Consider the following 25,533-nt stretch of genomic DNA (forward strand, 5'->3'; position numbering starts at 1 on the left):
ACCAACCTTCCAGTTCATCAGCAGCCCTCTGTTCACCCTCAGCAGTCCACCACCTACCAGTTTCCCAGCAGCACTCTGTCCCCCCTCAGCAGTCCACCACCTTCCAGTTCATCAGCAGCCCTCTGTCCACCCTCAGCAGTCCACCACATACCAGTCTCCCAGCAGCACTCTGTCCATCCTCAGCAGTCTGCCACCTACCAGTGTCCTAGCAGCACTCTGTCTATCCTCAGCAGTCTACCACCTTCCAGTCTCCCAGCTACACTGTGTCCACATTCAACAGTCCACCAACTACCAGTTTCCCAGCAGCACTCTGTCCACCCTCAGCAGTCCACCACCTTCCAGTTCATCAGCAGCCCTCTGTCCACCCTCAGCAGTCCACCACCTACCAGTTTCCCAGCAGCCCTCTGTCCATCCTCAGCAGTCCACCACCTACCAGTCCAGACTCCCAGCAGCATTCTGTCCACCCTCAGGAGTCCACCAACTACCAGTTTCCCAGCAGCACTCTGTCCCCCCTCAGCAGTCCACCACCTACCAGTTTTCCAGCAGCACTCTGTCCACCTCAGCAGTCCACCACCTACCAGTTTCCCAGCAGCCCTCTGTCCATCATAAGCAGTCCACCACCTACCAGTTTTCCAGCAGCACTCTGTCCACCTCAGCAGTCCACCACCTACCAGTTTTCCAGCAGCACTCTGTCCACCTCAGCAGTCCACCACCTACCAGTCTCCCAGCAGCACTCTGTCCATCCTCAGCAGTCCACCACCTACCAGTCTCCCAGCAGCACTCTGTCCATCCTCAGCAGTCCACCACCTACCAGTTTTCCAGCAGCACTCTGTCCGCCTTCAGCAGTCCACCACCTACCAGTCTCCTAGCAGCACTCTGTCCACCCTCAGCAGTCCACCACCTACCAGTCTCCCAGCAGCATTCTGTCCATCCTCAGCAGTCCACCACCTACCAGTCTCCCAGCAGCACTCTGTCCATCCTCAGCAGTCCACCACCTACCAGTCCAGACTCCCAGCAGCATTCTGTCCACCCTCAGGAGTCCACCACCTACCAGTCTCCCAGCAGCACTCTGTCCATCCTCAGCAGTCCACCACCTACCAGTTTTCCAGCAGCACTCTGTCCGCCTTCAGCAGTCTACCACCTACCAGTCTCCCAGCAGCACTCTGTCCCCCCTCAGCAGTCCACCACCTACCAGTCTCCCAGCAGCACTCTGTCCCCCCTCAGCAGTCCACCACCTACCAGTCTCCCAGCATCACTCTGTCCATCCTCAGCAGTCCACCACCTACCAGTTTCCCAGCAGCACTCTGTCCCCCCTCAGCAGTCCACCACCTACCAGTCGCCCAGCAGCACTCTGTCCACCCTCAGCAGTCCACCACCTAGCAGTTTCCCAGCAGCACTCTGTCCATCCTCAGCAGTCCACCACCTACCAGTCCAGACTCCCAGCAGCATTCTGTCCACCCTCAGGAGTCCACCACCTACCAATTTCCCAGCAGCACTCTGTCCTCCCTCAGCAGTCCACAGCCCAGGGATGATAGTTGACCAGTGTGGACCCCACACACCAGGAACAAATATCGCCCTATCACTCATCTGGGGAAAAAATGATAAGATTAATTGACAAGTACAATTCACAAAGATTTCATGAAGATGATTTGATTGATGGACAAGTACAGTAAATAAAGATTTCCTTAAGTTGATTAGAGTGATTGGCAAATACAATCCACAAATATTACCTATCACCAGGGCTATAGATAACAAGCGTACGTGCGTTATTACGCAATTAAAATAACCAAAAACGTAATTAAATTCAAAATAAAGCGTACAAAAACGCAAATACAAATTTAATAACGTAATTCCCGTAAAAAAACCTTGCGTCATGAAACGCAATTCTTAAGAATACCGGGCGTATTTTTTAGACTGGTTATTTTCCGTACAAAAATGTACCGCATAGTTTTTATGCCGTCCAATGAAGAAAAGCGGTTATCAATCTTTGAGGTAGTTTTGTAATTATTCGTAGACCGTCCGCTTTCTAATTTCATTTTCAAGGTATTCATCTCAAAATGACCTGAAAACGGGGTACATCGCTTTGAACAGCCATAACTTAATCAATTCTGTAGCGATTTTCTCGAACTCGGTCTTGTTCAACGCAAAAATGAATGAACTTTGAAAGGGAATTCAGTAATTGTTTGTTGTTATGTAAAGGTACCTTTTTAAATTCCTTTTGTATAAATAATATAGTAACCTTAGAAGATTTTTTATTATTTTATATATGTAATTCCCTACATTACCCAATTGAGTTAAAAAACCGGGAGTGAAAAACCCAATTAAGCTCAAAATTAGGGGGTGAACATTTTTGCTAAAACTCTATTGAATTTTCAAAACCCCTATTGTTGTCAAAAACAGGGGGTAAATCACCCGATTACCCCAAAAGTTATCTATAGCCCTGCCTATCACAATGCTGGATTTCACAATTCCATCCTTAATTATGATGTTGTCTGAAGTACAAATTCAAACCTTAGCCTATATGGACTGCACACTATAATCTGAGCAATACTTAATGCACATACATTAAGCCTGGTCTCCCTAAGGACTGCTCATATACATTTAGTGAGTTTAGAAAATGGTTTGATGAAGGATCGCCTATGGTTTAGAACTCCTTACTATCATATGGCAAGTAGAAGTCCCAGAAATCATTGCAAGACGACTGTTCAATGGAGGAATGATGACATCACTTCCTGTTGGTCTACAGCCAATACAACCTACAGACAGAAGTATATAGAAATAAAATGAAGAAGGCACAAGGTACACCATTTACTTATATAAAACCTTCAACGGATGTTAACATATGATTAGGCTGAATGGCTGGGCCATGTACTGTAATGTTTTTATACATTACAAACAAAGAGGCAATGTTAAATTGCATTATTTGAAGATGCATCAATGGTATAATTAGCATTTCTAGCAGAATTTTATGAAATAATGTTGGGATTAACCGATACCCCACCCCACCCTCACTGATTCATGTTATCAACTGACGCACAAAATAACAGCAAATACCATTTAACTGTTGTTAAAATTACTTCATATATGTTATAATCATCTATGTGAATTTATACAGCTAACACGATTGTTGGAAGCAGAACTGTATTGTCCAGTCAATGTTCAGTCTTACAGTAAGATATGAGTCAAAATAATTTAAAAGCTGTTCATTTATATCTGTGAAATAGTACTGTTGTTCTTAGTAACTCAATGAAAAAATGTTATTTCTTCTAATTTATATTAGGTACAAACTAGAACAGTTATTTCAAATTACCAACACCCCACATTGAGCACATTTGAAGCAGGTGCAAAACTTGAGTATTATTAAAATTTATCTCAAAATTTAGTTTTTCACTTTTTCAATTTGATCTCACAAAAAGAAAAAAAAGCTGCGCATTGATAGAATTAATAGCCTACGATAAGCAGTGTAACAGACAAACCGACTAACCCACTGACCAATAGGGTGAATCCCCCCACAAATTTCTATTGCAATATTTATAAAAATTACACAGATCCATGCATTTAATCATTTAAAATCTTGAATGGGTAACATATCGTTATATAAACTAATCAAAGAACAAATAAAATAAAGCCATGTGAGTTACATCGAAGAAGTTCAGCGAATGACTAACCGTTTAAAAGCAAAATCAAGTCTTGACGAACAAAAAGGCTTGCAAGAAACCTGTGGTATAATAATATGAGCCTTGTTCTGGAAAAACTGGACTTAATGCATGTGTGGTCTCAGATAATCCTGCGCAGTCTTGAAAGAATTTTTGTTTAGAAAAGGCACTTCCTATAAACAAAAAATTCCATAAAAGCTGAAAAAGTCGAACCTGATACGCCTATGCTTGTAAGCACAGGTTAATCTGGGATGACAATTTACGTACATGCATTAAGCCCTATTTTCAAGATCGCGGCTCATATATTTGTTTACACCCACCCAATGTAGCGCTGTGTGCATCTATGATTCCCACAGACACTGGGGTACCAGGTTCAAGCCCCAACTCCTGCGCTGCGCTGGGACTCAGTCCCTCTCCACATGGTCTCCCCTGGGCTTCAACATGGCTGCCTGTCATGGCCATTTACACAAGTGTCAGTTTAACTCTTTCAGTGCGGGAACCGAATTTTGAAGGCCTTTGCAAACAGTTTGGATCCAGATAAGACGCCACAGAACATGGCGTCTCATCTGGATCCAAACTGTTTGCTATTCTGATAGTATTCTTTGAAAAAAAATCGAAGAAAATGCAAATTTTAGAAATTCAGCAGACGACATTTTAGCAGACGACAAATTTCCCAGCATGCAAAGGGTTAACCCTTTACCGCTCAGAAGCCAAGTATAAATGACCATCAGCATACAGCACAAAACCTAAACAGCCTGAAAGCACCTCACAGTCTGTTAAGGTTTAATGTGTTTGCAGCTCATGAGTATCTTAGGGTATGAGATGAAGCCTTCTAAACTTGAATATATTAAGAAAGATCTTTCGTTTAATTTGACTTTCTAAGGGATCACCAATATGTCGAAAGGTGTATATGAGTCTTAAGCTATTAAACTTGTAAAACCTTTCCAGATTTTAAAACTTTTTTTGGGGAAAATAAGCTTGAGTCTTTTATTCCATCAATGAAGACAATGACTAAAAATTTGAAGCTTCAACACAAAGTATCTTTTATTGTGATCATCTCATAAACAGTTTTTATGCATTAAATATGTTAATGGTCATGTTGGTAAATGCAATTTTTTTACAATATGGATAGAGTAAGCTTTAGCTAATGCCTGTAAAGCAGATTTCAGTATTTTCTAGAAATAAGGGACACATTCCGGTATTACTGACCCCAGAAAAAGCTTTACACTAGCACTCAATAAATTTGAATGTTTCTAAAGATATTGTATGTGTTGCTTTAAAGAAGGAATCAATTGACATGAGTTTGAAAATATCATAGCATGGATAATTCAGTGTTCCTTTTCCCTATATGAGTAAAGTATTAAACAAAAAACAACCATGAACAAGGAAGCATCATAAAATAGAATTACTGTTAAAATTTTGGCAAATTTTAAACTGTTATCTTATAAAGGTTTATTGGTATGTTTATAACATTAACATACAAAAAAATGTAATAAAAATAAAAATTAAACTATATTGCTTACTAATTATTATTACAAAAAAACAATGAAAACAAAATCAAGAAATAGGATCTTTACAACAGCAAATGTTCATTTACATTAGTTTTAAACATTGATGATAAAATAATTTTTGAGTTTTGTTTTCTTTAAGGACAGAATTTGTTAATGATGCTTGCATATAACATTTTCAAGATGTGTAACCAATTTTTGCGAAGTTATTTTCAGCCAAGTCTTCAAGCCCGATCATGTTGAAAAACTCTTCACTGAAGCCACCCTCTTTTGTGTATGTCCATTTGGCCACAGTGGAACAAAGGGACCTTTAGATAGATACCATAATGTCATTAAATTTTTGTTGTTAAATACACTTAAAGGGCATTAAAGGGATCTTTTCACGGTTTGGTAAATTGACAAAATTTTAAAAAGTTGTTTCAGATTCGAAAATTTTTGGTTTAGTTATGATATTTGTGAGGAAACAGTATTACTGAACATTTGCCATGGTCTAATATAGCCATTATATGCATGATTTGACGATTTAAAAACCTAAAAATTATAAAGCGTTGCAACGCAAAACGATTGAATAATTTGGAGAGTTCTGTAGTTGTCGTTTAAATTTGTGAAACTACGAAGATTGCTTATATAGCATATAGAATACCCATCGTATGTACACTTGGCAGAATAGCTCAGTTAGCTAATGCGTTTTTACTTCAGGATTCTGGGGGTCACTGGTTCGAGCCCAGTTGCGGGCTCTTTTTTTTTCCTTTTTAAATTTTATTTTTTGTTTTTTACTGGAGCTTTTAAAATTTAATGTTTACATTTATCAATATAAAGCATTTAATGACAAACTTCAAAACATGCCAAAATCTGTGAAAAGGCCACTTTAATGCTTCATTTATCAAGACTTTTGGTCACTAAAAATGATGATACCTTTATTTTTTTATTTTATTGTATGTGTATTCACTCATATTGTAAACAGATAATATTCTCCTTTTCTATTCAATAAAACTGTTAGTGATGAGAAAATAACTGGTTAATATTTCTCACAGATTAAGACAGAATTTCAGGCCTCAAAATCATAGGAACAAAAGCTGAGAGACAAAATAATAGAAACAAAATCTCTAAAGCAAAATCATAGCAGCATAACAATGAGACAAAATTATTGTCGCATAACTGCAGGTATAAATCATAGCAACATCATTGTTAGACAAAATCATAGCAACATAACTGACAGACAAAATGAAAGACAAAATATACCCCTGGTAACTGATAGAAAAAAATCATAGCAACATAACTGACAGACACAATCATACTTACATAACTAATAGAACAAATCATGGCAACATAACTGATAGAAACAATAATAGCAACATAACTGACAAACAAAATCAAAGCAACATTACTATGAGTCGATTTCCTAACAACATCACTGCACCATGATAAACGTAACATAACTACCTGAAAAATTTATGCCAACATAAATGAGTGACAAATCATAGCCATACAAAATGCGAGACTTAATTGTTGATACATAACTGCACAACAGGATCATGACAACATAACTTCAAGCACAAAGTACCTTGTAAAGCTGCCTGTTGCTCGCCAGGTCAGGAAATCACACAAATCAAATGCATGGCTCAAACGGTTCCAACACTGGGGTCGCAAATTCTATTAAGGTGAAAAACAGCTTGATATTATAAAAATAGTTTTGCCGCATATTTAAGATCTCTTTGTGCTATTGACTTTATGTTTTTAATTCATAATTCATATTTGATTTAAAACTTTTCTGATCCTACTTATGGCACCAGTCTTTTCATTTCATTTAAATTAAAACTCTAAAACTGGGCATATTATGAAAATGCAATCAACAAATTATCTGTCCTTCTAAATACTAAAAAATAAATGATTCTTCTTTCATTGAAACTTAAATTGGCAAATAATGTCCACATTTTAATTCAGCCGTTGTTCTAGACAAACCTGTGTATCAGTTAGTAAAACTGGGAATATTATGAAAATGCAATCAACAAATTATCTTCTTACATTAAGTTAAATTGATAAACATGCTGAATACATTTATTTGTACGCATAATATATGCAGAATAATTCAAAAACTGTCCTTCTAATTAGTTATGAAAAATAAATGGTCCTTCTTTCAATGAAACTTGGCAAATCATTTCCACATTTTAATTCAGCAGTTGTGTTAGACATACCTGTTCATCAGTTTAATAGTAAAAGTGGTAATTGTTTTGTTCATTATGTAAATTGTTAACTTATATATATAATAATATTATATATTTAACCCGACTACCAAGGCAATTGTAATGAAATAGATGATGTACTTAATGCAGTCAAAAATGTAACAAGCAAACAATTAATGACCTCTTTAATCTCTTTCCGCTCTGACGCAAAGTGAAAATGGCTACAAGAAACCAGCATAAAACCAGAACAGCCTGTGAGGAACTTGCAATCTGTTCAGGTTGTATGCTGTTTGCTGCTCATCAGAATCTGAGGGTTGCAAATGAAAGCTTTAAAACTTGAATCTAGTAAGAAAGGTTTTAAACTTAATTTTCAAAGGGACTTCAAATGGGCAAAGACCGTATCTAAAAGGTAGAGGTTTTAATAATGCCTTTTTGAGCCACAACAGTTTTGGTGGCTCCATTTCCAGCGATACTCCACCCCCGTAATATTTCAAGACATCGTGCCCCGTCTGGTTGATGAAATCTGCTTCCTGCGCAGCTCTGTGGTCCATCCACATGATGATGTTACACCGGGGGTCTCCTGCAGACAAGGAACTTATCTCATGCATCATTAATGCGAGCCTCGCTTTGGGAAAACAGGGTTTAATGCATGACTGCACAAGCAGATCTGGGACGATACTTTACGCACATGCATTAAGCCTGGTTTCCCATAGTGAGGCTCATAAATAATCTTTATTTGTATGGTAATTCTCTCTGTAACTCTGATTAAAGTTGTGAACTGACAGTATCAGCCATCAGAATATCCACAAGGTACTGGTTAGAATCCTACCCACAAAAAGGGCATGTTAAACAATACCACTTAGATAAGTATTTAACCATTTACCACTTTGATACGTATTTTTTACGCATTTGTAGACGCTTAGAAAGTTAAATTCAATTTAAGACCTTTCTTACTAGATTCAAGTTTTAAAGGCTTCATATCCAACCTTTAGATACTGATGAGCAGCAAACAGCATAAAACCTGTACAGACTGCGAGTTACTCGCAGGCTGGTCTGGTTTTATGCTGTTTGCACATAGCCATTTTCACTTTGCTTCAGAGTGGGAAAGGGTTAATGGTTTTTCTTACCATCTGGGGACACAGAGAGAGGCTGGCTGTCCCCATCAAGCACAACCAGAGAGCAGGTTGCATCGAACCCTATTCCTTTGACAGCAGTCACCTCAATTTTTCCAGTCGAACAAACATGCTGAAAATGCCAAATCATCTAAAAAAACTGCATGGAATAGTAATTTAAATTACTCTTTACCATATGACCATTTAAATATTTTAATAAAAATAGCAATTCAGAAATTTAAAAAAAGGTGATAAATTCTAAAATATCGAGAAGAGCAAATGCATAAAACATTTGTCAGAAAACAGCATTAAAACATATAAATTTAAACATTAAGAAGAAAACAAATGGACCATGCTCTGTAAAAAAGGGGTTTAATGCATGTGCTTAAAGTGTCATCCCAGAAAAGTGTTGTCCCTGATTAAGCCCACTTCCCCCCCCCCCCCCCCCCCCCCCCCCCCCCCCCGGCCCCAATATTTTCTTGTGGAGATCCTCACAGTTACAACTCAGTTAAAAAACATGTCTAAAATGGGGCATGTGTTTAAACCATATGTAAATGAAAAATGTTTAGAATTGTATAACATAAAATGCATAACATTGTATATCTTTTGCCATACATGACAATCAATGTTAATTAAAAAATACCTTACAATTTTTTTACGTACAGAAATATTTTCATTCTAAGTCAGAACCTTTATTCCATACCTTTACATTATAGTATGATAAATCCAACAAAAACACATATTTTTCTTTCCTTTTTTATCAACGTTTCGGCTTACGCCTTCATCAGGATAATACAAATAATAACAGAAAGCGGATGTTACGTCATTGACTTAACGTACATTAAAATGCGGGAAAATGTACGTCAATAAAATGAACGTTAATTAAATTAAGCTTAACTTTCGGAATCAAGAATACACAATTTCCTATAAAATTATATATAAATATACTATTTTTATATAAAAATAGTATTTTTATACCTTTACATTCACATACATGTACCACATTTTTGGAAACTTACATTTTTTTCCCCTTAGTTTTGGATTCATCATAAATATCTCAAACATTTACCATACACAATTATGATCATACTTTAATTGTTTCAACCACAGCTGCCCAAATTTCATCGGATGACTGTTGATAGAAGTTAGGCTGAGGATTCCAGATGGTTATTTCTTTGGTTGCAGTGGACACAACATCTCCATGTTGGGACACCAAGGCTGCTCTAACAGAAGCTGTTCCAACGTCCACACCAATAAAGTAATACATCATCTACAAATTGGATGGAGAAGATTATTTTTAAATAAAATTGAGTATGTTTCCTAGACTGAAATAAACTTAGAACTTCCATTGTCTTTTAGCAAATAACTGCCTTTTGTCACCGTGGTGAAGTGGATACAGTGTCCTCCTTGCACTGTGGTGTAGTGGATACAGTGTCCTCCTTGCACCGTGGTGTAGTGGATACAGTGTCACTGTGGTGTAGTGGATACAGTGTCCTCCTCGCAACCAGAGTTCACAGGTTTGATCATAACCATGGCAGTTTTCTTTAATTCTCCCCCAATGACACCAAGTACTGGTTCTACCAAGGCAACAGACCTGAAAGCGTTTCAATAAGCCTTAGGTTTAACAAAATAATACCCCCCTCCCCCCCAAAGGGTAGCTGTGGCGTAATGGCATATGGTGTCTGCCTAGCCACCAAAAGGTCCCAGGTTCGATCCAAACTGTGGGAGCATTATGTAGATATCCCCCATAGACACCAAGTACTGGTTATACTCATTAAACAGACTTAAAAAATAATAATACTTAATATCAACATGAAAAGCAACATGTAGAATTATTGTGCTGAAACTGTTTCAGTTATAGAAAAAAAGAGGGACTAACAGGCCCTGAATGGGTCCATTAGGTCCACGAATAACTCACTTGAATTCAACTGAGAAACTAGATTGATCTCTGAGATATCAGAATTGTTTTAAGTTTTTTATTTTGTACAATACAGAAATCAATTACCACCTGAGAGTGCGGGCCAATTTTGACAAGATTTGAATAAATGTGGTAGATGACTACTATGTGATTTGAGATATGAGCCACGCTTTGTGAAAAGGGGTTATAATGCAGGTGTCTTTAGTGTTGTCCCAGATTAGCCTGTGCAGTCCACACAGGCTAATCAGGGACGAAACTTTCCTCCTAAACCAAATTTTTGTTAAGAAGAGTCTTCCTTTAAGCGGAAAGTGTTGTCCCTGATTAGCCTATGCAGATTGTACAGGCTAATCTGGGATGACACTTTACCAACATGCATTAAACCCCCTTTTCACATAGCGAGGCACATAATTATCAAATCTCAACAATCTGAGCCTTGGGGTTCCAGAGAAATTTTTCAAGTCACTTTTCTATTAGTCTTTGTATACCATGTGACCCCCTGGAGCATTGCCACTTTTAATCCCATGAGTATATGAGGAACAAACTTTGTAAAGGATCTATGCTGGCATTAAATGTTGCTTGAAAACAAACACATTGGTTCTCAGTTGTATAGTTTGGGACATGAGGATTTTTAAAGTTTTGACTAATGGTAAGTGGTAAATGCATGGGTTTATAGTCTGATTATGATGCTAAACTCATCTTCAATCGACTTTTGACATTTTTCTCCCTGATCACTGGGATATAAGTTGTCTGTTTACATTCGACGCAGTATGCAGCCATGGCACATTGACTTATTTCCTTCACAGGTACCTATTTATACTCCTGGGTGCAGCAAGTGTGGGATTATTTTTTGCTCAGGAAAATTCCATGGTCTGAGCAGGATTCGAACCAGGGATCTTCCGATTCCTAGACCAGCATCCTACCACTAAACCACGGTCCCATCTATTTACCTATTAGCGAACGAAGTACCCTCATGGTTGACCAATTTTGATCTTAGGGGGCATCATTGGAGCAAACTTGGCCGAGGACAATCCCAGTTGCTACTGAACAGACACTTAACTTCTGGACCTTTTCATTTCAGATTTGATTTTTTTTAATTTTTCACTTTATGCATATCCTTCGGAAAACAGGTCACCCCCAGGGGTAATTTGACCGTAGCGGCATAATTTAAACAAACTTAATAGAGGACAATCATTCGATGTTGCATTACATGTACAAAACCTGTGTGCTTTTTGGCGTCAAAAGAGAAGATTTTTAGTTTTCACTATTGACACATAAGTGAAAAAAGCTACCCTTAGGAAATGGGGAATTTCGACCCATGAGGTATGATTTTTATAACTTTGTAGAGGGCCAATAAATCATGTTCCAGAGAAAATGCATGAGCTCTGGGCCCAACAGTTTCAGAGATTTTTTACTGTAGACATACATGTATAAGGGGAAGAAGTTAGCTTAAATTTGATTTAATAAAATTTATACTCATAGATTTTAACAGCTCATAGAATTGTTCCTTTTTTGCCTTCTTGTGAGATTGAAGTTTGGGAAAATGGGGGAGGATGCATTTTACAATCTTTCTACATAATTAATTAATTATATTCAAAATAATCTTGCAGAGGAAATAGCCACATAAATACTGAAATGGAAGTCTTCTTTAAAACTCCATATGCATCAGTTTTCCTATTGTGAATATTTTTAATTCAAATCAAGGGCAATAAATATGAGGCGCCTAAAACAGTTCTTGTTAGTCAAGAGTTGTCTTTCCTGTCTGCCACACCCCCTGATACAGTTGTTTGTAAATTGTATCAAGTTTTAAATTAAATCAAATAACCCATCAGTGTGGGTATTATGAACACTTATTATACGTGTAATATGTGTATTTTACTTATTGTCTCATTTCCAGAGCCTTTGTGCAATCAGCATTGGCAAAATAAGTAATTTAGTATTGCCCACAATTCTGTATAGAGGAGCAAGCACCGCTTAAACAAGCTAGCAGTAAAATATTGAACAAACAAAATTGATTAATTAATAACTGGCGCATAATTTATCAAACAACATTTTTTAAACTTTAGTTGAATGAATTAGAACATAACAGTAACCATTTATCCTTACTTGAACTTGAACAAACAGTCTGCATGAACCACAAAGCGAAAGTAGAAATTAAAGGGAGGCCACTTTTTAGGTGACCCACCAAATATGTTAGTCTAACTTGTATACTATTCTGCGTCTATAAAATGGCTACTCATTATCATAATTAATTTAGCATACACATTTTGTAAAGGTTTTATGTCAAGAAGTATGCGTACTGGTGAAAGCAACTCATTTGGCTGTAGCTATTAAATATTTTTAATATATCCCTTTGACATGCCTCTTTATTTTTACCTACAAATCTTACCGGAAGTTTACACCAAGCGCGAGGACTATTCAGGAAGTTGGATAAGTGTCAATATTGAAAATGTAACTGTCGTCCTGATCTCTTTAACTGTGCAGCAATGTTTGCTTACACTTTAACAATTAACTTCACTGGTGGGTGAATTAATGGTGTATTCTTTGTAAGACATGTGTTGTATTTCAAAAATATTTTTCACAACTTTCATTCTGCAATGAATTTGAGGTGAATAGAATGCGGATTAAAATTTAGAGACGATTGTTTGTGGTATTTAAACTACATAAGGGTTAAATGTGGTTTACAAACCAGATTAACCATCGGGACGTTGGCATTTGTAGACTGTGGATATATGTCAAATAAGGATACCATGAGAGTGTGTGGTGAGATGATGTTAAAATCAAAGCCAGTAAAACTGAAGCGTTCTCGGACGCTGAATCCGGAATGGTTTCCGGATAAACCCAAAGAGAAATCTCCGATAGGAAATAAAGACATAATCAAAAATGGAACGGAAGAAAGTGTTACAACAACTCACAGGGTACCAGGACCTTCCTGTAAAGCATTGAAACATGCAGTGTCCGCATTAAGTCGTCTTGATGATTTTATCACGGAAAAACTTGGCGAAGGTTTCTTTGCAGAAGTTTTTAAGGTAACTTTCTTTCATTCTTTTTATCATCATCAAGGTGGCTTTTTTCTTCCATGTTTTGCATTTCAAAACTTTTACTTATTATTTCATACAGTTGAGGATTCATTAAGCCTTCTTGGTATACATTACACTGGACCAGAAAATATAGACCCCATTTCCAGACCATCCATTATACAAAAACATACTCATAGCATTTATATACAGCAAAAATTATTTACATATTCTATTGGGCTAAACAATTACACATTAAGACAAAAACATGTCAACAATATACATTTCTGTTTATGAGACTTTATATCAGTCCCTGTTGTCAGACTATTCAGAGCTTTTTGCATTTTCTAGGAACATTTTTTTTTCATATGTATAGAGCAAGGCAAAGTCTCACAGTTTGTAATGGGTTTGATTTATTTTCTTAATTTCATGTGTCCTTTAACTGAACTCATGGTGTTTTCCCATCTCGTTGGAAAGAGGACCTAGCCAATAGATTTTGGGAATCATGCAGCGATTTTTTTCCTTCTTTATAAATTACCGGTAAACGGTACTTTCCCAATTACAAAAAAATTCCCAATTTGCGGTAAAAAAAAAATAAATTTGTTTTTGTGGAAAATGCAACATTTTGTTAGCTTCCCTGTGCAGCTCTATGGTTTGAACCTAGGTAAATATAATATTGACAGCTTGAAAACACTTAGTTATCAATTTTAAAGTATTTAGGAGCATAAAATCAAATACACCAATTTCCCAATTTGAGGGTTTCACGACTCGATTTTTCCCAATTTGAGGGTTTTCACGACTCAATTTTTCCCAATTGGACCGGTACGGGTACTTTTCCCAATTGGACAAAAAAAAAATCGCCGGAATGATTTGAGGCTGTTGAAAGTTTTGATTTGAAAAAAAAAATCATCAGGAAAATTATTCCAGAGATACCCCTGATTTGCGCATTCAACCACAGGGTTGCCAGTTAGTGTGTTGTTGTTGTTTCAAGATTGTTTGAATGGGGCCTGTGCCATTTCACTTAAATTCTGAAATTTAGTTGTGTTTGTTTGCTTCAAAATACTATCAAACAGGGATGGAAAGTGTTTTAAATATTTTTATGCCCCCGGTAGGTTGGCATAAAGCACTAATGAACTGTCCGTCAGTCAGTATGTGACTTGTCAGTCTGTCCGTCCGTCCGAAAAAAACTTTAACATAGTACCTTTTTCAATATTCAAGATAGCAACTTGATATTTGGCATGCATGTGCATCTCATGAAGCTGCACATTTTGAATTTGAGTGGTGGAAGTTCAAGGTCAAGGTCAAAGGTAACAAAAAAATAATAATTTCAAAGCGGCGTTCTCATGAAGCTGCACATTTTGAGTGGTGGAAGTTCAGGGTCAAGGTCATCCTTCAAGGTCAAAGGTAAAAAAATAAAATGAAATTGATGTTAGTTTTATATATTTTTTGGAAAGCTTATGGTAGGACTTTAAGGAAGTTACAAATTTGACCAAAATGCCAGTAATAACCACACTGTATTTGTGTTAAAAGACCCTGGGATTAGCCTAGTTTTTTCGCATGTTCACTTCTTTGTTACAAACTATTTTCTTAAGTATCAAAGTAATCCTGTGTCATAATCCCCCAAAAGGATCTATTCCCATTAAGATTATAAAAATTCATTGTCTTGCAAAGTATTACAAGTGCATTGTCCTTAAGAGTTCAATCCCATTCAATTCCAAATAATTTCACTGTCAAACTGTGTTGAACACAGTGTTCATGTACATAAGAACAGTGCTCCAGCTAGGATTTGAAAAGGGCAGGGGGCTTTTTTGTCAAAAGGGCACTTTGGACGCGCAGTATTTTGTCAAAAGGGCACTTTCGAGCGTGCGGGCTTTTATGGAATGCTTCCTCTTGCATGTTAATAAATATGTTATTAATAATTGTTAAAATATATTATTCCCATTATTAGCAGGGGAGGGGGAGGGCAGGGCTGAAGTTCGGGAGGGCAGGGCGGGGCGCCCTTCAATTAGGGCCTAGCTGGAGCACTGTAAGAAATTGTACAGTGTGAGTGTTATAATTGCGACTTGACTTTAAATGTATTTACAGCATTAAAACAAACGATATCTGACTAAAACTTTATTCGACTAATACAATACATGAATGTAACATATTTATGTAAACTGTAAGGTTATACATGTAAATGCATCAAGATTATTACTTCAGACTCTTGTTTATTATATGTTGTACTTCCTTTATTACAATCAATATGGCATGACCTCTCAAATTACTATATTTATCTTTGCATTTAGCAAATTACTTATTTTATGTTTTTTATATGTAGTTTTAATTCTATACAAAAATGATTATCGTGCCATTAAATAATATGGTCTGCTGTGCTGGTATGCAATTATTAACTCATAACTAATAATCAACCAGTTTTCATACCACACAAAAAGACAGGCAGCGATCAGAGGGTTTATACTCTTTAATTCAAACATGTCATCGGATTGTGGACAGCTTAATGAACTGTACATTCATTACTACCTTATAAAACAGGGCTTGCACTAAGAAATAAATTTTGGAAGTCCTGACTTCCTGCCCTTTACTTATGGAAGTCCCACTCAAAAATGTTGGAAGTCCAAACATCTTTAATGTTGATGTTAACGGAATGTCAACTGCGTTAATGATCACAAACTCTTCCCATCCATTTTGGGTCACTTTAATTCTGTGAAAGTAACTAGATATATCATACAACAAGGCGGAGACTACCCAAGGCTTTAAAAATAAGGAGAAGTTTGGAAAATCAGGGTATAAGTTTGTGCAAACAATATCGACTTAAAAGACAAAACATGTTGCACCTTTTCATCACATATTTATTGTCATTTTATTATCCTCATCCCTATGACTGCATTTGCAACAAAACACAATCTTAATGAATGGTCATGATGGAGCATCTAGAATATCAATTACTGTTTATCCGAATACTATACATGTCCGAAATATGTACACTTAATAAATGCCTTACCAGTTTAACTTTAATAATCCAAACTTTCCATGTTGTTATCTGGTTTAACAAACCTTATCAAATGCTTGTTAAATCCATTTAATGTTTTCTCCATTGAACCAACATTACTTGTAATTTGAATCACCAGCTTTGAACTGAACGCGGGTTGAATGTTGCAATAGGTCAGCCATTTGCAATGTCGAAGGTCATGACGTTGCAATTTAATTCTACTCGGATAATTTAAATCTAATCCAGGAATGTGTTTTCTGAATGTTTCTGACTAGTAAAATGACTTGTTAGTATAGAAAATGAACTGTGATTCCAGTTTATATAAGATGGTTATTACTCGTAATTATCGTTGGATTAACAAACTGAGAAAACTCGCGGGACCTAATACGGTAGTGAATCTATGTAATTAATTAAACTTTGATCAGTTTTGTTTTTCTTTAATTATTTTTGCCGTCTTTCTTTTACCGTGCCGTCTGCCGAAAACCAGCAGTTATCGCCTAATCATTAGACAAGATACGGCACGCGCAAAGAGGCACGAGTGTGTTGTTAAAGCAACCAATATTAAGCGACTGCTTTGTAACGGTCAATTTGCGATCCGCGCGGGGGAGGGGGGGGGGGAGTAAATTGTGTAACCGTTAGATAAACAACACACAATAAACTTGCTACCGGTAATCTTTTTTTTTTTTTTTTTTGGATCAGAGTTTATTTCCAGGTCCTACCGGCCCCTTCATGAGGTCTTTATGGTCCGACCTGCCCCTGTGACCTTTCAGGGGAAAAAGATTAATTTTGAGCCAAAGTAGGTCAAATTTACCCCGGCTTCCCGGGTATTCGCCAAAGATATAATTTAGATCCAAATATACCAGTGCACGGTGGCCAATGAGACCTTAATGTGCACTGGTAGTTGACAATTCAAAGACAAATTCTTGTCTGTACGCAGCTCCACCAAAGGAGTGCAAGCAAGCAGCTCTGCCTTTATGGCCCCTCTCGCTGTCACCGGCTGTCGTCTTCATCCCCGAGACAGTTTCCCCAGTGCGTTGAGCGTACTGAGTACCGCTGTCCCGGGGTCCCTCTTTAAAGCCACCCCCTCGATGTTCTTGGGTGTATGTCAAACCCAGGTCCGTCCCGTATGTCCCCCACACTGGTGGTCTCGCTGTCCCGCCGCCCCCGGCCCTCTTCAGACGGGACCTCTGGCAGGTCCGGGCCGGCGAACTCTCGACGATAAACAGCGGGTGACAAGTCCGCTGCATCTTGGAGAAGACAGCAATCCCAGCAGTGTGGAAGACGTCCGGCTCGAGGGTGACGGACTCTGCTGGATTAGCAGAGCCACCCGCAGAAGTTCCCCTCTATAAGGAAATATGTACAGGTGAGAAAATCTTCTGCGGGCGACTCTCGCCTCGGTCGCGACGCGCACGCTCCAGCAGCTGACCGAGTACCGGTAATCACCTGCGGGCAGTAGCAAATATAAGGAGGCGGAGTTTAGACTGATCGAGACGTGTGCAAAACACATTGAGTCGGCAGAAAGCAGTGTTGGTTGAAGTGTTATTTTAATCGACAGCTTACGTCACGGGTTGCTATTTTCGGCGTATGACCAATTTTAAGGAAGTACAGTGGACGTCATGGGGTTTTGTTATCGGCGTATGGAAACAATTATCGGGCGTAATATACGGCCGTACGCCGCTTAGTGCAAGCCCTGATAAAAGTTATAAAACTCCTATTACACCATAATACATATAATTAGTTAACACTTGCATTCATTATTTATGGCCCATAAATAAAGAGCATACATTTGTATTTACTTAGGTCATGCCACTATTGTAAGCACTTGGGCAGTGGACTGTTCATTTTCAATGGATCTTTGTACATTTTTTAAAATGTTTTGTTTTCTGTCCCAGATTTATAAAATGCCAATAGTTACTTTTTAAAACAAATTACCATTTATGTGTTAGATATTAAGTGAGCATTATTGTATTAAGCATGTTCATGTAGCATAAAAAGATGTACAGAAAGAATTAACTGTTTTTTCACAATTTTTTGGCATTGGACTGGGGCCCGTTCTAGAAGTAAAAATAAATCCTTTTTGATTAAATTTGGGGAATTTAATATTATTTTCTGTTTTGCAATCAATTGCTTCAAAATTTTGATTGCAAGTTTTTGTAACGGTGTATTTGCTTAGGAATAACTCATAGAGCTGGAAAGAAAAACCTTCAATTGGAAATTTTAGGCAGTTGTTTGAGAAATATTATGTTCTTTTTGAGATTGGAAAGGGGCCAAATGTTGGTCCCAAATTTGACAGAAAAACAAACCTTTTCAAGATTTAATACTAGTGTACTTTGATTTTTGTCTTATAACTTATAACGTATATGTAACTGTTGTTGTCAACAAATTATAATCTAAATATTTTAACATTTTTGTGTGTGTGTGTGAAATCAGTATTTGATGGCTTTGTTGTGTTAATTGTTAAGCATAATAATGGTGTAAACAACATGCACACCTTGTTAGTGACAGCCAGACTGTGCCCATGGTTTCTTCAATAAGAAACTACAAACTATTAAGTATTATGCTATAAACATTCAATATGCAAAAGCTCTATTCATAAAAATAAAAATGGGTCTAAGGTGTACCAGGTATATACCATATTAAGAGCTAGACCTTACCGTCCATAAAAGCTGATATACAATAGTCCTGAATGTCAAAAGTGTTGAAATGACCAAATAAAGATCTCTGTACATGTGAATGTACTAAAATATTCTTTTGACTTATTTACTTAAACCTCTACTCTGTTTATTCACAGTGGCCCTGTGGGGTGGCTATCCTGTGATGACAGTTTGATGTTGGATTTTCAAACATCGCTTATCTTAGGTGTCACTGAACAGTTATGCCCCTGTGCCCTCTGTAGAACAGTAGCTTATTGTCAGTAAAGAATAAATATAAACAGTTCCATGTTTTGAAACTTTGATATAGGAGCTGTGTGTTATTTTTACACACCCAGCGTCAAATCTCCTGGAGTGTTTATATTCCTTTTAAGTGACCTTTTTACTTCTGTGTGGTCAGAAAGAATGTGCTTCAAAAGTCATTGACATTCACAGTAAATCAAACTGCTAATCTGTACATTTTACTAATAATTATAGATCAATTAGTAAAATAAATCTTTGAGGAAGTGAATGCAAATATAGGGAAGTCTTTATTTAACACAAGCTAATGACGTGTTATGTTCAAGTAATTTACTGCCCTATGTCTCCCAGTCCTAAAGTTGAACAGGAGTTTTTGTGTTCTCAAACAAGAACCAGATTACCGTGGTGTAAGTGCACATGACATCTGCCTTGCGATCAGGAGGTCCAGGGTTCGAACCCCTCAAGCCTGCATATATGAATCTTTGAATATGAGCAAGCCCCGATGCAAAATCAGTGCATTGCAATTTTCAATTTCTTTTTTTCTAGTCCAGATTGTAACTGAATAAAATTAGACGGTTCATGTGTAGACGGAGCCCTTATTCTTCTGCAGGTGACCCACCGTACCACAGGTACCGTGCAGGTGCTCAAGATGAACAAGGTGCAGGACAACCGACCCAACGTGCTTCGGGAGCTTCAGCTCATGAACCGACTGTCGCACAAAAACATTCTCAGGTTTGTAGTTACCCTTGACCCAGTTGATATCAAGATCATTAAATATTCGTGCAAAAAGGTACCACTTGCCTTCTTATTTCAATGTCACATGGTACCTTTTTACACCAATGGGGCAATTAATTATTAGTAGAGCAAGAACATCCTCAGGCTGGGTCCCAGTCACAACAAGATAATTAAGATACATTATAAAGATTTCCATGATAATTTACTGACTGTTGCACAGGAAAACCCTCGGGGTTATTTTTTGCATACCTCATCAAGATAAGCAGCTACTTTATACCTCATAACCAGGACATGTAAAGAGATGTTAATTATACAAATCAGGCAGCTATTTTTCCCTCTGCAGTTAGAAAAGGCTGATGAGGGAAGACATGTTCCTCTAGACTGGATTTTTGTTTAAAAGAGAGTTCCTTTAATCAGAAATTCCATGAAAACAGAAATTGTCCTCACTGATTAGTTTGTGTGATACTTTGTTCATGTGCATTAAACCCAGTTTTCTTAGTGCCAGGCTGAATTGCCTTTTCTTGCTTCATTGTTGCTTGTAAACAAGTTGAGTTGGGTAGATTTTGGTTATATTTTCAACATCTTTGAAGTTCATGTAAGAATCAGGTGTTTTCATAAAATCTGATAATGAATCATCAATAAAACATTATTTAAGTCATATTATGGTTTCCATGTTTTTGTTTATTTTTTCAAAGTATGATTCATGTCAACTTCAGGTTGACATAAATGTGCATGATCACATTTGAGTATAGATTCATTAAATGCTGCATGAAATATTACCCCATCTCTGTTGACCCTATGCTTTCTGTAATTTGGTGGGTCAAGCCTGTGTATGGACCTGTTGTATTGAGTGTGTTTGTATGTCACAAGATTATAAGCATGTTAAGGTCAGTAAATTGGACAATTTTCTATTCAAATAGCCCAGGTAACTGTTGAGAGTTTGAAAAGTACTTCATCATTTTCCACTTTAATCTTTTCAAACCCCTGCATAGGTGATGAGATTGGATTAAATGAGTTGTTTATCTCTGCCTTAATGCCAAACATTCTTACTAAAACATTTGGAGCAAGACTCTGGTAACTTGTATCCATGAACATCTATTTTTAGTGCTGTTTTGCAACAAATTCCTAGCTGTATCAATTTTTGTAAATTCCTACATAGGCATAGTTTCTCTGTCCAGCAATTTTTAAACAGTCATATAAAAAGTCTTGCTGCTGTGAAAATTTAAATATGACTAAGCAGTGTCCTTTTAAACCATTCAACCTGATATTGGTATAACTCCTGTCAACCAAAGAATTTTATCACCAATGTGAATCATTGTGCGAGAGGGCTCCATCTATGATAAGTTCACTGAAATTTGATGAAGCAGTTATCTAGAATTAGTGTGTTAAAAACCGTTTTACTACTGTAATAGGTTGATACTGATAGCAGTATGTGGTTTTGCTCTGTCAGGTTGCAAGTGAAAGTGCTATGCTGCAAAAAAACAACCAAAGAACATGTAAATGGTGTTTCACTGCAAAACAGTACTGTTCTTAGTTTTCTGGCCTTGAAAATGTGAAATTGAGTCCAAAAAATATTCTAGTGTGATAAACCAGTGCAAATTCCCAGCAAGAATATCATATCATGGCTTTGACTTCAGTGTATTACCCCTTATTGATTACATGTAACATCATTCAATGGAAGATCTTGTTTCTGGTCTATTTTCAGTAGAAAATATAGCCCTTAGCTGTTCTGATAAAAAAACTTGAAAGTATTTTTTTTTTAGATAGGAACTCACACGAGAAAATTTGATGATTATCAAATATTTACAGTTCAAAAATTAGCCCTAGCTATTCAGATGAGAACTTCATAGTCTTTTATTAAAATAGGAATTAATCAAAGAAAAATCTATGTTCATCATCATCATATCTTTAAGTTGTTGCAAGGTAAGTTTGACTGATGTTTTAATTTCAAAAAAGGGTTTGCAGGACAGTCCATTTCCCCTGCAATTGGTTCTTTCCCTATTCTTTTCAGTTCTTTACTCTGTATGGTAGTGTTTGCTCTAGTTTCCCTAAAAAATCTATTCCGCTACAATTTTTATGTCCCCCACTATAGTAGTGGGAGACATATTGTTTTTGCCCTGTCTGTCTGTTGGTCCGTTGGTCTGTCTGTCTGTTTGCGCCAACTTTAACATTTTGCAATAACTTTTGCTATTTTGAAGATAGCAACTTCATATTTGGCATGCATATGTATCTCATGAAGCTGCACATTTTGAGTGGTGAAAGGTCAAGGTCAAGGTCATCCTTCAAGGTCAGAGGTCAAATATATGTGGCCAAAATCGCTCATTTTATGAATACTTTTGCAATATTGAAGATAGCAACTTGATATTTGGCATGCATGTGTATCTCATGGAGCTGCACATTTTGAGTGGTGAAAGGTCAAGGTCAAGGTCATTCTTCAAGGTCAGAGGTCAAATATATGTGGCCTAAATCGCTTATTTTATGAATACTTTTGCGATATTGAAGATAGCAACTTGATATTTGGCATGCATGTGTATCTCATGGAGCTGCACATTTTGAGTGGTGAAAGATCAAGGTCATCCTTCAAGGTCAGAGGTCAAATATATGTGGCCAAAATCGCTCATTTTATGAATACTTTTGCAATATTGAAGATAGCAACTTGATATTTGGCATGCATGTGTATCTCATGGAGCTGCCAATTTTGAGTGGTGAAAGGTCAAGGTCATTCTTCAAGGTCAGAGGTCAAATATATGTGGCCTAAATCGCTTATTTTATGAATACTTTTGCGATATTGAAGATAGCAACTTGATATTTGGCATGCATGTGTATCTCATGGAGCTGCACATTTTGAGTGGTGAAAGGTCAAGGTCATACTTCAAGGTCAGAGGTCAAATATATGTGGCCCAAATCGCTTATTTTATGAATACTTTTGCGATATTGAAGATAGCAACTTGATATTTGGCATGCATGTGTATCTCATGGAGCTTCACATTTTGAGTGGTGAAAGGTCAAGGTCATCCTTCAAGGTCAAATATATGGGTCAAAATTGCGCATGTAATGTCACTTCTGCAATATTGAAGCTAGCAATTTTATATTTGAAATGCGTGTGTATTTCAAGGAGCTGCACATTTCGAGTTGTGAAGGGTCAAGGTCAAGGTCATCCTACAAGGTCAAACATCATATAGGGGGACATTGTGTTTCACAAACACATCTTGTTCTTCATGAAAAGCATCCTTCATCTAAAATGAGAAGAACTTTGCCAAAGCAAGGCAAATTTGGCTAAAGAAAATATTGCGTCAGGACAGGTTTTTAGCTCAACTATTATATATGAAATATATGTAGTGAAGCTATCCTACTCAACCCGGCGTTGGCGTTTCCGTGAGCGTGCTAATGTTTAAGTTTGCGTACTACCCCAATTATTTTCATGGTCCTATGACATATTGCTTTCTTATTTTGCATACTTGTTTACCATTATGACCCCAACCTACAAACAAGAGCAGACAACTGTATCAAGCATTTTGACAGAATTATTGCCCCTTTTTTACTTAGAATATGCATATTATTGATAAATCTATGTTAAAGTTTGCGTACTACCCCAAATATTTCCTATGTCCTTTGGCATATTGCTTTTATATTTTGCATACTTGTTTACCAACATGACCCCAACCTTTAAACAAGAGCAGACCACTGTATCAAGCATTTTGACAGATTTATGACTCCTTTTATACTTAGATAATTGAACATTTTGCTTAAATTGCCAAAACTTCTTTATTTATAATCAGATTTTATTAATACTCTGACAAAACAACACTTACCTGAATGCCACAATGGATTCCACCCAAACAATACCCCACGCCCCTACCCAGAATCCCTGCCCCCCACCTACCCCCCTCTCAACCCCCTCCCCCTACCCCCCCACCCAAAATTTTTTTTTTCCTTTCTTTATTACCTCGACTATTACATATGAACTATTACCTTGACCTTATTGAATAATTTGAACAATATCCCCATGATGGCTTACGTTATACTGTCAAGCATTCGAATAGTCAAGCGCGCTGTCCTCTGACAGCTCTTGTTTATTAGTATTGTGGAAGGGGCCTTAGCCTTCAAATAGAAAAAATAATGAACAGAAACCAAATTTAGGGATTACCATCATGCAGTGAAATAGGGAAAAAGAATGAAATGTCTATAGTAAAGTTTCTTTTTTTTGCGATATTTAAATGAATTTCGAGAAATTTTCTGATGGCATGTAGCCTACGACTTTAGAATAAAAAAGCCCTGCAGGGGAAGCCCAGCAGTTATTTTATTGTATAATGGTAAAATATGAAACGCAGAGAATGTTTTACATATTTGAACTTCAAGTCAATGTGTAGCATTCTGGAATGTTTATAATAGTTCTTTCAAATCTTGATTTCCTATGGTGAAGTTTGCACTGTAAGTGAAAATAGTCAACATTCCTTCCATGAGAAAGAGGTCCTTAACCGTTGCAACAAGTACAAACTAGGAGATATGTAAATAATGCAAGTTATTTGGACAGTGGGCTGGTCAAATTTGTCATATACTTGTACTTGATTCTTTTTATACACTTGCACAACCAAGTTTTCAGGAGGATTATACTGATTTCCAGTTTTCCATCTTCTTTGCCCAAAAGGCATGATAGTGACTGTTTTATTAATTTTTTTCAAGCATATGAATCAGACTGGAAAGATCTAGAAAAAGTCACGCATTTCATTAAATAATTACGTATTTAGAGCAGTGATGAATCATCAAATATTTAAGAAACTGTTTTAGGACAAACTTTGCGTCATTTTGGCAATGGTCTTAAAAAAACGGAATCTTTTTGTATAACAATATTATTGGGAGGTATTAAACATTTCACTTGTCAATACACTGAAGTCAGGGATGATGTGAAGTTATTATGCTGTATTCTCATTTTGCAAGCCAATTAGTTTGTTTTACCCTTTCCCCATCAAAAGCAAAGTGAAAATGGCTTTTGAAACCAGCATAAAACCAGAACAGCCTGTGAGTAACTCGCAGTCTGTTCAGGTTTTATGCTGTTTGTTGCTCATCAGTACCTAAGGTTTGGAGATGAAGCCTTAAAAACTTGAATCCAGTAAGAAAGGTCTTCAATTAAATATAACTCTATAAGGGACTACAAATGCATGAAAATATGTATCTAAGCGGTAATGGGTTAAAGACTTTCTACTAGGATGGAAGAGCAGAGTCTTCACGTAAACCACCCTGCCTTTCTTACATTATAACCAGCTGTAAGCCACTCTTGTTATTTGGCAAATTTAACCCCAAACTCTTCCTGTCCCACTTACACTTCCTTTCAAGGTATATTTCTACTCAATAAATTATTGAAACCTGATGAAGAAAGGCTGCCCAGGTGACCCCATTCATGTTTGATGACACACTTCAGTTTGTGCAAAGCTGGCAATATACCTTTCAGTCTTACATACATAAAATATATGTTTTTACCAGGATATTTGCATGGTTAACCTATGTATTTTTAGCAATAAATGAA

The 25,533-nt window shown here is 37.0% G+C and overlaps 2 protein-coding genes across 5 annotated transcripts in view; one reads left to right on the top strand and one right to left on the bottom strand.

Annotated features, from left to right (window-relative positions):
* Positions 1-12,759, bottom strand: part of LOC127861528 (FGGY carbohydrate kinase domain-containing protein-like) — a 29,163-nt gene extending 16,404 nt beyond the window's left edge. The window contains exons 1-9 of one of the 3 annotated variants that reach the window (XM_052400101.1): positions 12,675-12,759; positions 9,550-9,729; positions 8,475-8,592; positions 7,776-7,927; positions 6,729-6,817; positions 5,357-5,472; positions 3,977-4,105; positions 2,659-2,756; positions 1,480-1,587 (exon numbers count right to left, since the gene is read on the bottom strand). In XM_052400101.1, the coding sequence (XP_052256061.1) occupies positions 1,480-1,587; positions 2,659-2,756; positions 3,977-4,105; positions 5,357-5,472; positions 6,729-6,817; positions 7,776-7,927; positions 8,475-8,592; positions 9,550-9,729 (990 nt within the window). In that variant the 5' untranslated portion in view covers positions 12,675-12,759. Of the gene's footprint in view, positions 1-1,479; positions 1,588-2,658; positions 2,757-3,976; positions 4,106-5,356; positions 5,473-6,728; positions 6,818-7,775; positions 7,928-8,474; positions 8,593-9,549; positions 9,730-12,467; positions 12,630-12,674 lie in introns of those variants that run through there. The other 2 variants (XM_052400098.1, XM_052400100.1) reach the window with 2 other exon arrangements.
* Positions 12,760-12,774: 15 nt separating this feature from the next.
* LOC127862668 (dual specificity testis-specific protein kinase 2-like) overlaps positions 12,775-25,533 on the top strand; it is a 55,350-nt gene continuing 42,591 nt past the window's right edge. For both annotated transcript variants that reach the window (XR_008040729.1, XM_052401878.1), the window contains exons 1-2: positions 12,775-13,403; positions 19,885-20,006. Coding sequence is in view for 1 of the 2 variants with exons in the window: in XM_052401878.1 (XP_052257838.1) it covers positions 13,107-13,403; positions 19,885-20,006 (419 nt within the window). In the remaining variant the exon portion in view is untranslated. The remainder of the gene's footprint in view (positions 13,404-19,884; positions 20,007-25,533) is intronic.

The sequence above is a fragment of the Dreissena polymorpha genome, chromosome 16 (genome assembly GCF_020536995.1).
Source record: "Dreissena polymorpha isolate Duluth1 chromosome 16, UMN_Dpol_1.0, whole genome shotgun sequence".
Taxonomy (NCBI): Eukaryota; Metazoa; Mollusca; class Bivalvia; order Myida; family Dreissenidae; genus Dreissena; species Dreissena polymorpha.